We start from the raw sequence: 14,816 nt of genomic DNA, 5'->3' as shown, positions 1-14,816 counted from the left end.
GGGGAGGGGGGGGAAGCCAAACCCAAACCAAACAACCCACAGTTGGCATTTCATAACTGAGATATGGTTAATGTCCAGACTCACAGATGGCTTGGCGACCAACAGAAGGTGCTGGGGCCACTGAACATCATCTCACAGCTTTGGAATTAAGCCAGACATTAGACACAGGTACCAAAGGCGGGCGTCCCCTCCCGGCTCTGGTACCCAGCAGGAGAGCTTGCTGCAGGAGGGGGTCTCCTAGCCCAGCCGATTACCACAGACAGGTCAGCCATTCACATCTGAACAGGCACCGTGTTCATCAACACTCCCCGTGAGAAGAGCCAGACAGTAATTTAGAACAGCTACAGAACCCTCTCCTCCCTGCAAGCTGATGGAGTGTGACCATAGTGTTTAGATTCCCCCTCTCTACGCTCCAAAAGCAGCCAAGTGCATGTGAAAGGACAAGCCTAAATTAAAATAGTGCTTAAACCATTAGGGAAGGTGGGATAAAAGAGAAGCAAGCTGTTCGACAGCGTAAGTAGCCTGTGGTGTAGGCTACTGGAGCCTGAAGGGAGCTCAGAGCACGGCTCAAAGCACAGCCTTGACCTTCCTTCTCCGAGGAGCTCCCAAGGCAAGTGAGCTGGAGGTCCCTGGGCGTTTCCTTCACTGCAGTCCGAGTGGGGCCAGGAGGGGTCCTGCACGTTCACAGTTGCTCCAAGTGGTTCTGTCCTGCCGCTCTCCAGATGCCAGCTCTGTCTTTTCTGACACTTCGCCTGGGGTTCACAGTTGCCTTCTCCTCCCTTTGATTTCCCTTGTAGTTCAAATTCAAGTACAACCAGTTTTAACTGAATGAAAAGAAACCCACAAAAACAAAGTTATTTTCTGTGAAACGAGTTAGCAGCATTGTCCTAATCAGACTGGCCTCCAAAGGCCCTCGTAGGATAGGGACGGGAGTGGCCTTTGCACTGAGCTCCAGCAAAAGGCCCGAGGGGAGCTATAGGATTTCCTCCCTCTGGTTCTTGGGTTTGAGCATCACTTGTCCATTGCGCAAGGAGCCGTTCTGGCTGCGGAGCAGTTTCCCTTTTTCACGGTCAGGCCACGTGAAGATGGCTTCATCGCTGTCCAGTTCAGACTCCGAATGCATCAGGCTAGTGTTGAGGACCTGGGCTTTCTGCCTGCCACCTTTGAAGGAGAGAGATTCTCAGGTTAAAAATACTTTTAATACTGGTCAACCACCTCACCTTACTCCATTCCCCCTTTAAGTCTCCTTTTCCTGTCACGTCGAAGGGGCAGCCTAACTGGACTTTCCTGCATCTGTCACTTATTCCCTCAAATCCTGAAGCCAAAGCAATCCTGTTTCAGATACTTTGGCATGCCAGAGGTCACAAAGACACTTCGACATAGTGCAAAGCACAACGAACAGGTAGGAAAGCAAATTACGTTAACAGAGGGGGGTGTGAGTATAGGTGGGAGCTCTGTCTTCCTGACCTTGCTCGGGGCATTGCCTAGAAAGCTCTCTGAGGGCTAACGGCTGGAGTAAAGAGAATATATGCAGGTGTGCGAGGGAAGATCACTGCCTTCTTACTACCCTCCCTACTCTCATCTCGGCTTCTCTTGCCTGCAAGGGAAGAGAGATAAATTAGCGGGCTGAATTTAGATTAATGCACAAGGACAGGAGAGACACATTTACTGATATTGTCAGCAGAGGAAATATTTAAATTTAGCTTTTCTTTAATGGAGAAATACAACATTTCCTCTGTTAGCAGAACGCTCCCTGGACATATCTACCAAGGAAAAAGACTTTAGTCAGCAGCCAGCCTTGGAAGAAGCAAGATGAGTTTAGTTACCAGAGAGCAAACGGTTGAGGCACATTTGCTAGAGACTGCAGAACAATGAGCCCTTTATTTAATGGGGGGGCTCTTCTGTGCCGGGTGACAGATGGCCAGATTAAAGCGGAGTTGGGTGCCGAGGGAGGAAAACACACACGGTTTTTCTTCAAGGGTATCCTTATTTGTGCAGTTGGGGTGGCCCGGTTCTCAGCGGAATTGTCCGATGCGCTCTGTGGCTGCAATGCCCTCCAACGCTGCTGGTAGGCACTGCCCACTTTGCTAGAACGCCACTAAATGGGGTAATGCTAGGATGAGCAATTATTTTCCACTAGCAAACAAGGATCAGGGACTATTTTCCACACAATTAAAATAACCCCTCCTCTAAACAAAACCAGGACACACACCCGTATTTGAAAGGAGTATTTCAGCTGAAGTGCTCCCCAGCATTTGGCGGGGCCGTGCTTTGCGCATACCGTCCCCCATCTCCCTGCTTTCCTGGTCAGTCAGCAGGTGACCACAGTATCAGGTACAATCGCAGCAAAAATGCTCCAGCCTGAAATAACTCGGTGATCTTTGCAAAGCACCTGACTAGCACTCTGGAGGACAGCAATGCAGACAGGAAAATGCTGGCTAAGATGACTGACGACAAATGGCTGCCTTTCTGGAATGGGCCAACGGGCCTGTAGCCACACAGAGCACTGAGGACTTCACAGATCTCCCCCCCCCTCCAAGATAAGCATCTGCTTCCTGGAGAAATTAAGAGGAGCGGCTAAAATGAGACGCTTTCAGAGCCTGATGTTCACAAGAACAAGAATGAATAAATTTATGAACAAGTCACTTGGGGTGTAAGAATACAGGGGCAGAAATAAACATCGCTCTCTCCAGGCTGTGGGTATTTTCAGGTTGCTCTCAGGTGCCCCTTGGCTTACCAGCCAAAGTCGACCAGCTTAGTGAAACGCTGAGTGACACGGAAATCATCCTTTGCTGTAGAGCAAGGAACTGCATATTGGCAAGAAGAAAACTGCCAGAACCCAGTAGAAAACTTTAGAGCAAGAGAAGTTACAGTCAAGACCCAGTTTTGGGCTTCCTGGATCAGGCCGGTCTCTGCACAGCTTACATGCGTCCACTTACTACTTCTGTGAGAGGAAGTGGAGACATCAGGATCAGGCCAGTTTCACCCCCAATTTCTACACCAAAGAGTTAGATAACTTGACTAAATACCCTGTTATACAGACAAACAAGCTCTTAGATCTTCTGAGACTCGTCTGTCAGTGCCTAACATCACGTTTGTTTCGCGCTGTGATTTTCAGTCCACTGAGGAAGAGTGTTTAACTTACGTCAGCATTCTGGAAACACTGAGCTCTTCCCTCTCATCTTTTACCTGCTTTGGGATTTGGTTTTAACTCCAGGCTTTCTTGATCTGTTGCGTCCAAAATCTTGTATTTGCTTTTTCTTTTGGATTTTCCTTTTCGTCTAGAGGGGAAGAAAAGGAATTAAGGGGCAGGCCATTTTTAAAAATGCTGGAAGAAAAAACAACTCTGATCTTCAAAGCTAGAGTACGTGCTTATTTCAGGTAACGTTCATATCAGAAAGCAAAACATTAAAAACATTGCTTTAGTTGCACATTTATAGGCAAATCCAAATCTCGCTTCTTAACTGAACCCAGAGTTCTAGGATTTCAATGTTTCACTTGAAACACTGAGTGACAAAACCTAATATCCCAGGGCTAAGCAGATGACCTGCTGGGATGATGGGTTCGAATCTTTCACCTCCTAATGCAGCTACTTGGCTCTGAAGCACTGATACAGTGGGGGTTGTGGCCTCAGTCCCACCTCTTGCAACAGCAGATCACCATCCAGGATAAGATTCCAAAGGCAACCACAATGACGAAAGATGCAATGATCACATACAGCACACTCCACTCTGAAAGCAAAACACCCCAGAGATAAAGACGTTTTGGCACCTCATACAGTTGACAGTGTGTGCTTTAGATGACTATTCTTGAGAGAGAAAAAGAAAGGCCTGACCCTTTGCAGAATTAGAGGCTTAGCATCCATCACTGACAGCATCACTAATTCACCTACAGAAGCCAGAGGCTTGAGATCCAGTGTACGGGCTCACTGCACAAGGGCATTTTTCAATGTGTGTTCATTTATAAAATTTGCTTTCCTGTAGCAGGAAAGCCTCTGTAGGGGCACAACAGAGAAGATGTCATTTACACGCTTCTTGAATGGACTCAACTCTTATTGAGTGTTCACTGAGAGGGCCTGAAGAGGAGTCGCTTCCCTAGCAAACGTCGCCTGCTGAGGAGGTACGTGGAGCGAGACTAGGGCAGGGACTACCTCCTTGTGTGAGCATCACGTCAGAGATACTGGGAGAAAGCAGGTACCTGTCGCTCTGCCCACCCTGGGTTTCAAACACTGTTTGCTTTCCAGAAGTGAACAATCCCAAGGAGGCTGCACGTACCACAGTTGCTTTCACCGTCCCCCATCTGCACCCTGATGAAGTTCTCCATCCAGAAGGGGTCACAGACACAACGCTTGGTGAAGGAGTCACAGCGTCCGTGCTCAGAGCAGTTCAGCTGACACGCTAGGGACCAAAACCAGCAAGGTGAACTAATGACTTGCACATGAGGCAAAAATGGGGCAGCATCGTTCAATATGACCAACCCCCGTAGGCTCTATAACTTGAACCTTGTCGCTCTATAGTTCCTCCTCTTATCTTAGCCCTAATCACAAGCAATAAGCACAAATGTAAGCACCTAGGCCTTGTGCCAAACTAAAAAGTCCCACTTCACTACCAATGTAACACAGCGACTCTTACTTACTGACTGTGTTAATTTCTAATGCCCGGAAGATGAGGAAGTCTGACTGTTGTTTCCGCAGTTCGTTCTTCAGCGTCCAGGCTACCTCTCGTCCTTTGAATATCTGATGGGGTGGCTGGTTCTGCACAAAAAACACCATCTTCGTGCTGAAAATCAGACAAAAAATTATTATCTGCTGCTTCTCCAAAGACCAGGCAGAGTGCCTTTCTCCCCAGTCTGTCACCAGAGGGACTCATTCAGAATCCCAAATTTATCTGAGGACCAGACTTCTGTCTCCATCGTGGAAGCAGTAAGGTTAGACCTGGTCATACAGCGGCAAGCCCTTTGGGACATCTGATCCATCCATGTTTTCAAAGCTAGGGCTGAACTGTTCTTGACTTTGCTAATGGTTTTGTCAAGTCTAGTTTCAGTCATCATCAAGCACACCTTTGCATGTTTACAACAAGCATGCAAATCCCCAAACATTAAGGTCCTGCCATTTTTATAACCTCCTCCCTCACTGTGGGATCCTTAGACCTCACCACATGTGGAACACGTGTGGGGGCTCATTTAACTGCCTGGCACAGAGCTGCAACAAGAGAGAAGACAGTGAAGGTTTACAACCTTTTGCAAAGCTTAGTTTGAATGCGCAGTGCTATAGCCAGAAAAAAGCCCGGGTGTAGAAGATACCGTGTTCTGCACCTTTTATTGCATTTGCTTTATGATCGAAGAACTTGCTCCCCGAGGCTTGCCAGCCTTGCAGAGCCCCGTGTACCCTTCAGATTCACAAAAGGATGCATGGATGTTTCAGATTTATTATTACCAGTGAGCCTATGAGTCAACAGGATATTAGGTATGAGTTACTTAGATGGTTGAGGCAAGAATGGGATCTTAAAGCCATCTGTCAGAAAATAATCTCTGCTCTTTTATAACACTTCCCGCTCTTTCTTCTACTTAATAAACATACAAACAGATGAAGCATTAATTACAAGAATCCCTTACTTGGTGAAGAACAGTGGCAACTGGCCTGGTGATGGCAGAGATAGAAAGGTAATATTACCACAGAAGGTGCTGGCTCTTCTGTTCTGAGCTCTAGGTCTGCATGGACAATGAATTCTCATTTTAGTGCTACAGCAGGCAACGGGGACACGAAGGAATCGATACATGACTGAACTCAGGAAAGTCTAAATTCTAACTGCAGATTTATCGCTGACTTGCTGCATGACTTTAAGCATGTCCCTTAAATCTTTTCCAGTGCTTTATCTACCTTAAAACTACTCCATTTTCAGTAAAAACTAAGTGCAATATTGCACTTATTTCAACGGATTACTGCTCTGCCCTTGATAAGCTTGTTGCCATGCCACTCACATGCACATTCAGGCATCCTCACACACACCTACGGTAACGACGGACTGCTGTTAGCGTGAACATGCGTGCAGCTATTGCTCACAGCACCAGTCGCTGAAGTTTTCTGCAGAACAGTGAATTTCCCAGAATTCGTGCAGAGGTGGAAAGCTCAACTCGATCAGGTACTTCCATGCCCAGGCAGCACGGCCAGGATCCAGCTGGGCCAAACCAGCCCTTCTATGACTTGCTGGTTGCGTTACTTGGAGCTGAGCAACGTTGTCCAGGCGGGTAACATAACCCTGGCCTACAGCCCTGCCTATAAGCAAACTTCCACTTGTTTAGAAGAGACCAGCTGTAGTTTATTGTAAACTAAATAGCAATCAAAACCAAGTTTGCCTTATCTCTTCAAATAAAAAAATTACACTCGGTTTTCAACATTTTATTTAACATTAAATTGAAGCTGATGTAGTTTTATGTTAGCTTTACTGCCTGCACAAAGTTGTCACGCAGGGCGACTGCTACACCACCACCTCTGGTGTGGTGTCAGAGTTTCACCAAACTACTCCTGTACCAAGCCTCGTTGTTCATCCAGTTATAAGCCCCAGCTGTAGAACACCTTTCAGATAATCTTCACAATTTTCAAAACCAAATCAGGTTAGTGCTTATTTATTTATTAGTGCAGATCTGGGGGGCAAAGACATTAGCAGCAGCAAACAGCTTTTGAGGACAACGCAGCATCTCCAGAGGGGAAAGACACCCGAGACCTGCCTGGAAACACACCTTCTCTGACCCAAGCAAGCAGGGATATCAATTTTAAGCAACATCTCTGCACGTTCCGATTGTCCAGTCTGCTTCCCAAGAGAAAACAGCCCTTGGTTTACTAAACCCTCAAGCAATCCCCCTCCACGTACACTCACAGACGAACCCTACCTTTGCTCGGTGTACGGCTGGATCTTCTGGACAGTAATGTCCGAGTCGAGGACCCCAAGCAGAACGCCGATTTGCCGGATGAACATGCCCTTCTGCCTCTCAGTCAGCTGGCTGACATTGACATCCAGAATTATCTCCACAAGATTATTTTTCCGAGGATCTAGTGAGAGTGCAGATAATACAGAACTTTAGAACTTCTATTTAACAGTCTGGGTACAACTCAGGTTTCTAGTACCTAGACACCCCTCCGCACCCCCTCCAGCCCTGCCACTAAACCGCCCCCCCTTGGCCGCAGAACGTTTCTGCTTTGAACACAAAAGTACAGATTCTCAGTGTAGGAAGGGATCCAAGTCTACGACTTCCACAGGCAATGGCAAGCAGTAGGAGTCAGCTCCCAAGACCCACATGAAAATACAATCACATCCCTCCCAAATTTTTGACCTTTTACAGTTCTGAGCTGGACTAGATTACATGTTTTAATCTCGGTACTCTGTATCCAGACAAACAGAGGGCTCGCTAGTGCACCACAGGCAAATGCAGTACAGCACAAAACCCGCACTGACCAGGTTTGACTTCCACAGTGGTCCTTTCCACATCACTCTCTCCTTTGGCATCTGTTACTCTGAGATGGAACGTGTAGGTCCCTTCTACCAGATTGGAAAGGAGAAGGACAGGATGATGGTCTGAATTATTTAAGACTTCCTGGAAGGCAGAGCAAAATAAGTATCAGGAAACAAAGGATCAAACTAGAACGATGCACCATTGCACTTAAAGATATCGCTAAAAGGAACAGACGCAACAATTCGCTTTACATTTTCCTCAGGGGCTGTCAACACTACCTCTCACTGACTTCTGCGATGCTGCAGACTGCCATTTAAAAAAGAAACCTCACCCCAGCTGCAGGGCTCCCCTCGTCCCGGGTCCACAAGTAGCTGACGATTCCCTTATCATCAGAGGACTTCGATCCATCCAACTCAGCTGTATTTGTGGGCAAGGTGATGACAACATTACCAGCAATCTTTGCAACTGGCGGCTTGTTTATCTCTAAGCAAACAGAAAGCAAGCAGTCGGGAGAAAAATCTGATAATGCCCAATCAAAAACTACTGCATTAGACCTCCACCGTAACCCAGAAATTCCTATCTAACCCGGGGGGAAGCAAAGGGAAAACACGTACTGCGGGATTCAGCTGAAGATACTGTTCCCCCAGAAAAGGGTAAACCCCTGACTTAGAAAAGGCCATTTCAGTGCTCTCCACATTATTTTTCACCCATTTCTTACTATTATTGTGCTTCTGAAACACAAGTTTTGCTGAACTGTCTCAGGTGGCTCTGCTCACGGCTGGACGTACCTTCTTTGACAATGACGTTGACTGAGCTTTGGCTCTGCAAGTTCCTCTCATCTTTAACTGTCAGAGTAAACTCGTATGTCCCAACTTGAAGGCCTGTTACAGTGGCAATGCTGCTGTTGGCATTCTCCAGCTTCACACCATCTGGGCCCCTAACCAAAGCACAAGAGGATCAGTTTAAACTTTGCATAGACCACGGGAACTAGGCTCACACCAAACAGGAGGCTCAAGCTCCGGCAGGGCTTATGGGGATGCAAACAGACAGCTGCCTGAAAATACAGAGTCCACAACAAGAAGCAAAATTATTTTCTCCAGTTACACTAAGATAATCAAAAGAGTAAGTGCAGCAGTCAGAACAAAAAACAATTTCTGGTGGTTTAGCGGTTTGGTTATTTTTAAACAAGGGGAGCACTGATACCAGCATTTAAGTAGGGTTTACAAAAAGCGGTACTTTCAGCAAAATTGGCTCATGTGAATGGCACAATAAGCCCATTTTTTAAGAAAAGGTATCGAGCAAAAATAGTTCCTTCATTTATAAGAGCTTCACACAGGCTTTGCATTAGCAAACAGCAAAAGCTACTGCAAGTCGCGCATTGGCTTTTTCCTGCATTCCCTAAGCACTTCAGGGAATTCAGAATCCAAAGGGAATCATGACAACAAGAGCAGCACTGCCTCATTCAAACATACTGCAAAAAGATCAAGTCAGAAGGCCCTGCTGTTACTTGATTACGAGAGTCAGTCTCCTCATACAGCCAAGACGGCATTACGCTGCTGTGATTTGAACGTGGCCGGTCTCCTTTACGTGCCACAGCCACGCTGAGAATGGGAATCAGGCCTAGAGACGAAGGCAAAGGTATTCCTAATGCTCAAACAAAACTCCACCTCTCTCCAATGACACGTAAATCCTTGCCTCATTCTAGTCACCGGTAAAGCTTGTCAGGCCCAATGTGACCAGGATTTAACACAAGGGAGGCAGCGGGGGTGTGTCTGGTTTTAAATGAGAGACCTAGATACTTGCATAAGGACAGTCTGGAAGATGATACACACCGTGTTTTTTCCCAAAGAAAGGAGACTATCTTCTGGTCATCTGAGCTCTTGCTGCCATCTAGAGTGGTGCTGTCCACAGGAAGAGTTAATTCTTTATCTGGACCAGCATCCGCCTTTGGGGGCTTATTGTTCTCTGAAAAAGGATTGCAACAGTTTTCATACACATGCCATAGAAGGTGGAGCATAAAACCCCAGCATTAAGAAGTTTCTCCACGATCCCTGGTATATTTCTTGCTCATTATCTCAACCTTGTACTCGGACAAAGTGAGGTTAAAAGCAGTTAAGAGTTCAGATCAGTGTTTCATTCACACATCTGCAATAAAATGAGAATGAAATCTAGGAGTTCTGATTTTTTGCTCTCTACTCTACTTTTCCTGCTCCTGTCCCAGGACCAGGCACTGTGGGCAGAGACAGCTGCTTGGAAATACAATCCTGCCATTATGGTGGGCTAATGTCAGTTAGACTACACTGTGTAAAGTAAGAGAACAGCCCAGAAAGGCAATATTCCTAGAAACTTTCTTTTGCTGTTTTAGAAGCAATACACCAGCCCAGAATGGTCCTAAATTGGAGCAGCTTTTCTGAAAGCAACACAAAGCTACTGTAAGATCTAGGGTATGTTGACAGATTGAAGCTCGCCTCTAACCCCTGGAATGGAAGTGGCAAAAGCAGCTAAGGGCAGCTTACCTGGCTGGACTATCACAGTGACCTCTGCAGTGGACTGGTGCCCAGCAGAATCCGTCACTATTAGCTGGTAAGTGTAATCACCTTCTTGCATTGCAGAGAGCTGTAAGACTGGTGTCCTCACCCCCTTTGAGAAAACATATTCATAACATATACTTTAAGAAGAACAGATGATGATAGTCCAGAAGACTCTGCTTCTAAAACAACTATTATCGGCAGGTTCTAGGGGCTTATTATTAACTCCTGCTATGGGGACAGAAGTCTGTGCCACTTAAGCATGCAAGGCACCTACAACCAGATTTATGCAGAGCAACAAGGACACTGTTGTGGAACGTAACAAGAGTAATGCCATAGAGGTGTCCAGAGCTTTTGAGATTCAGTAGCAATTCAAGCAAAACCTCTGGGGAGCCCTGTGCAAATTACACACGTCATGAACCTGATTCATGGACTTTCTTATTCCACAAATTTGACAGTAGTAACAATCTTTAAAAGAAAAACAATAGCAAGGGAACAAGTTCCAGCTTTTACTGTTTAGGACTGAGGAGTGTCTAGCCAGTGTCAGCATGGTTTAGACTCCAAGGTTCAACTCCAAAGGTTCAGCCCACTGTGTTTGCCCAGCTTAGGAAATGCATGACCTGGCACAACAGGTTATCCTGCGCATCTAAATGCCATCCTGACTGACAGTTACCTAAAAGATCACACAGTCTGGCTTCCACATCTGCGGGTAGCCCTTAAGCATTTACCATTATACCATCAGTGATTTAGCTATTACTGTCGTTCTGAGAAGTCAGCAACTGAGCAGTGAAAGAACACGCTTCCCTAGCAGCCACATAGGTTAAAGCGAGATACACGGGTGACCAGGTTGTGCTGGGACATCAGAATCCAAAGCCATCAAGTTCCCATCTCTCTCAATCCTCCAATCTTGAGCAGCATTTAAAACCGCACTGCTCAAGAAAGGAAGCAGGATGCCAGTGAAAATCTGCGGCTAGACTGGTGCACCAGCTCAGCCACTAAGCCAACACCAGCTTCATGTGGATTTAGTTTAAAGTATGTATCTAATCATCACGTGCTTGCTCTGTAGGATTACAAGAAACATTTGCTAACAACCAATTAAAAATGGTTTGATTATAGAAAAAAAGCCAGCTAGTGAGTAATCCAGGATGAGGACCTGCACTGACCTGCATCTCCATCACCTTCCCTTTGCTGTTAGGGCTGAGCAGCCACTCGTAGCTGACAATGCTGTGGTCATCGGTGCTCTGATTCCCGTAGAGGGTGATGGAGTTCTGAGGCAGGGTGATCACTTGGTTTGGGCCTGCATTTGCCACCGGAGGATAATCCACTGCTTTGTTCACAGTCAAGTTTGCAGTGGTGGAGTTGCTGGCACCATCTGAGTCCACTACTGTTAGACTGAACAAAAACGTGAAAGCAGGGAAGAGTCATGATTATCAGAGCTGAATACAAAACAGTGGCTGGAGTGAACTGAAACGCAAAAGAAGAGTTAGAAACTTAAGACATTTTCAAGGACAGGATAGTAATCTTTTCAGGAGTGAGAAAACCCTATGGTTTGAGGCAACTGTGCTTTTTCTGAATAGAAACTTCCCCCACACGCCCAACTATCAACCTCAAAGCGATGCAAGGAATTCAACGGCCACATCCACCTCACTTGAAATCTACCAACTAGTTCCAAGATAAAATGGTGGTAGTGAAAGATCACCAGCTTTCACATACGCACTTGGGATGGAAAAGACCTCCCTGAGTACGACACTGGCTCCCAATGGAAGATGTTCATCAACGTGGATGCAGAAGTTCATTACTAACCCACAAGTGGCCTGAACACAGCACGCCTCCTCAGGCAGGCTAGTACCACACAACAGAACTGCTTTTTGCTACATCTAGATCCGAACATTGATCTGATTAGTTCATATACCAACTGCTTAAGGGGAAAACAGTGGTTTAGGTACTCCAGTTTATTTTATTTTAAATAGATCTGCTGATGCAGTGCATGAACATCACACTAGAATGCAGACCAAAGGAAAAACAGAACAAACATGAAAGTAAAATCAGCTATGACGTATTACTGAGGTAAATGCAGAAAACCATTAGGCCTCATTCACTTATCTGGGACAAACACATTGCATTTAAAAACTGGATTTAAAGACTACTTTTATTCCTAAGCCTTTACCCAAACAGTTTAGATTTGACATTTCAAGAGACATTTTGTAGTGCTGGCAGACCATACGTTCCCTTCTGCCGTCATCTTAAACCAATGCTACAACTTAAGAATAAGAAGTAGCTGGATAGCTTATCTCTTCTGAAGGGAAAAGCCATGAAAAGTACCTGAAAGTGTAGGAGTGAGGGAAATGGTCTGAAGTTGTGCCAGGGCAGGTTTAGGTTGAACATTAGGAAAAATTTCTTCACAGAAAGGGTTGTCAAGCACTGGAAGGGGCTGCCTGGGGAAGTGATCGAATCCCCATCCCTGGGGGGATTTAAAAGCCGGGCAGAGGCGGTGCTTAGGGACAGGCTTTAGTGGTGGGATGGCAGGGGTAGGGGAACGGTTGGGCTGGGTGACCTTAAAGGGCTTCTTCCAACCCAAACGATTCTATGATTCTATGAGTGGAGAGTGCACAACATGGAGTTCTCTCCCTGCTGATGGGTTTGGGTATTTTTTTCAACCAGACTAACACTTCAAGAATCTTCTACATTTTACTCTTAAGGGATGAAAACTGATGAACTCTTCCAGGTATAACCTACCTGAACGTGTAATTCCCGGGCACCAGGTTGGTCAGCGTCAATATGTCGGTATTGCTAGAAACTTTTTCCTCCCGCAAAGGACCTTTCAGTTCTTCCCAGTGATAGCTGACGATTTTATCATCATCAGTGCTTTCTGTTTCAATTATGGAAGAAAATCCACATACAAGGAGTTAAAAAATGCTGCTTCGCATGTTCAGTCCCCCACTTCAGTGTTGGGCTTAGCGCGTAAAGGCATTTTTGGTCCAAGCCCAGGGGTCCCTACTACACTCAGATACCCAAACCGTATGCTCTCCTCTACCCTGCTTCACAGGTATACTCCAACACCCTTAATCCCACGTTTGTATGTATGTTGGGGGAAGACAAATAAACCCCAAACAAAATGCTAACAAAATAATACTAGTTGGGGTAAGACAACCTGAACATATTGAAAGAAATTCCTGAAAAGCTCTAGTGTGGGGCAGGATCCGTAAAGGTGGTGTGCTAGCTACCTAATACATTTGAAGCTTAACATGAGAGACCAGTAATTTTGACTGACAGTAAATTTTTTTTTTATTCTAAGCAGCAACCTCTAGAGCTTTTCCTTTTTTAGGAGATTGGCTCAGGCCAGCGCCCTTCAAAAGGGAAACATGGAGAGGTGCTGTTGTGTGCGTATTCCCCTCTCCTGGCCAGAGGGGCTGATTCTCTTCACTAAAGTCTTTTGATAGTGTCACAGCCAGTTCCTCTTAAATGTTATCCAAAGGGCCAGTCCAGAACCCAACACACAGAAACCAGGCTTGCTAGACTACTGCATCTAAAACAGCGGGTACTCACGGCTGCCATCGATAACTGTTGAAATGGTTGGCAGTGAAATCTCCTGGAACTGTGGGGACACGACTGCAACAGGAGGCTGATTCACCCGAGGCTCTGCAACAACACCCAAGCTGTTACAATGACATCTACAGGCAGATCACGATAAAAAGCCCTGGCCAAGGAATTCTGCAAGACTACTCTGCCTTTGTGTGCCAGGAGTAGCAAGCAGAATACACATTGCACATCCTCTTCCCTCTCCCCAGCCCTATCTACCCCCTCAAATCCTGCAGTCAGCAAGTCCAGGAGAGGAGTCCAAAGCATGGAACTGCTGTGCCACACAGCTCCAAGACAGCCACTGAGCAGACTGACTGCAGAGAACAGCACAATCAATGACAGCAATGCGTGCTTTCAGCAAATTACACACCAAGGCGGGAAACAGTGCTAACAAAAGGGATTTAAAAAAGCAAGGAGGTGAACTGCCACCACGCTAGTAGTCTGGAAATGGCTGCACTGCATCAGTTCTCCCATACTGGGTCGAGCATTCAAGCAGAGACCATTCCAACAGAGTAGCACCTAGAGCGTCTTGCCAAAATTTGGCTGCTGCTCTGAAAAATGAATGATTTTGATGCCAGCTGCAGAGTCACTGCTTATAAGGAAATGATCAGCAACAGCATCCAGAAGGCCAGCCACTCTTGCTAATTTAGGGAGTGCAAGAGCACTTCTTTGCCCACAAAGGTTGTAGAAAAAGTCTTGCTGAAGAGTTCAAAATAAAGAGGTTTTTTGCATAAAAGGAGATGCAGAACCTGTGGTTGCCTCTTTACACAGGCCGTCTAAAAAGTGAGAGCTGGTGAGACAGTCAGCGCAAGCTCCTGTATCTACACCAGCTCATCTGCAAACCATGTCTTGCAGTAAGGATGAGATTTGACTTAACCTGCCTGTGGTTGGGAATGATATTCTTTACTGGACAGGGAAGAAAAAACCTCCAAAGGAGCTTCAAAGCTCTGGCTTCCCTTCATTTTTTCCTCCTGCTGCTATAAGCTTTTTACCCGGTTACAGCTAGTTTTTATTGAAGCAGTGGCCTTCCAGGGTGAGGCATTTGCTAAGCACTTTTGTATCGGTATTCCAGCTCTTTTATGGAGTGGTTGGCCTGTAGGCAGTATAGCAGAAATAGCTATGTGTATTAGCAATACTTTCACATCTCAGGAAATGACTTAATGCACATACATCTATACTGAGTTCACAGTAAAATGAATTCTCACTACGTTAAACCAGGGTCCAGTCAAATAAGCAAAACGCCATGATACAGGTACCAGA

The 14,816-nt window shown here is 46.0% G+C and overlaps 1 protein-coding gene across 1 annotated transcript in view; it reads right to left on the bottom strand.

Annotated features, from left to right (window-relative positions):
- Positions 1–6: 6 nt before the first annotated feature.
- KIAA0319L (KIAA0319 like) overlaps positions 7–14,816 on the bottom strand; it is a 31,375-nt gene continuing 16,565 nt past the window's right edge. Inside the window, exons 7-20 of the mRNA XM_009635356.2 lie at positions 13,524–13,616; positions 12,714–12,846; positions 11,141–11,369; positions 9,966–10,089; positions 9,282–9,414; positions 8,238–8,386; positions 7,781–7,932; positions 7,452–7,590; positions 6,889–7,048; positions 4,636–4,778; positions 4,275–4,397; positions 3,641–3,731; positions 3,190–3,281; positions 7–1,161 (exon numbers count right to left, since the gene is read on the bottom strand). Of these exons, the coding sequence (XP_009633651.1) occupies positions 974–1,161; positions 3,190–3,281; positions 3,641–3,731; positions 4,275–4,397; positions 4,636–4,778; positions 6,889–7,048; positions 7,452–7,590; positions 7,781–7,932; positions 8,238–8,386; positions 9,282–9,414; positions 9,966–10,089; positions 11,141–11,369; positions 12,714–12,846; positions 13,524–13,616 (1,949 nt within the window). The 3' untranslated portion in view covers positions 7–973. The remainder of the gene's footprint in view (positions 1,162–3,189; positions 3,282–3,640; positions 3,732–4,274; positions 4,398–4,635; positions 4,779–6,888; positions 7,049–7,451; positions 7,591–7,780; positions 7,933–8,237; positions 8,387–9,281; positions 9,415–9,965; positions 10,090–11,140; positions 11,370–12,713; positions 12,847–13,523; positions 13,617–14,816) is intronic.

The sequence above is a fragment of the Egretta garzetta genome, unplaced genomic scaffold, assembly GCF_000687185.1.
Source record: "Egretta garzetta isolate BGI_Z169 unplaced genomic scaffold, ASM68718v1 scaffold443, whole genome shotgun sequence".
In the NCBI taxonomy this organism is placed as follows: Eukaryota; Metazoa; Chordata; class Aves; order Pelecaniformes; family Ardeidae; genus Egretta; species Egretta garzetta.
Note: the sequence above shows the minus strand (reverse complement) of the source record. Positions and strands in the feature narration are given on the sequence as shown.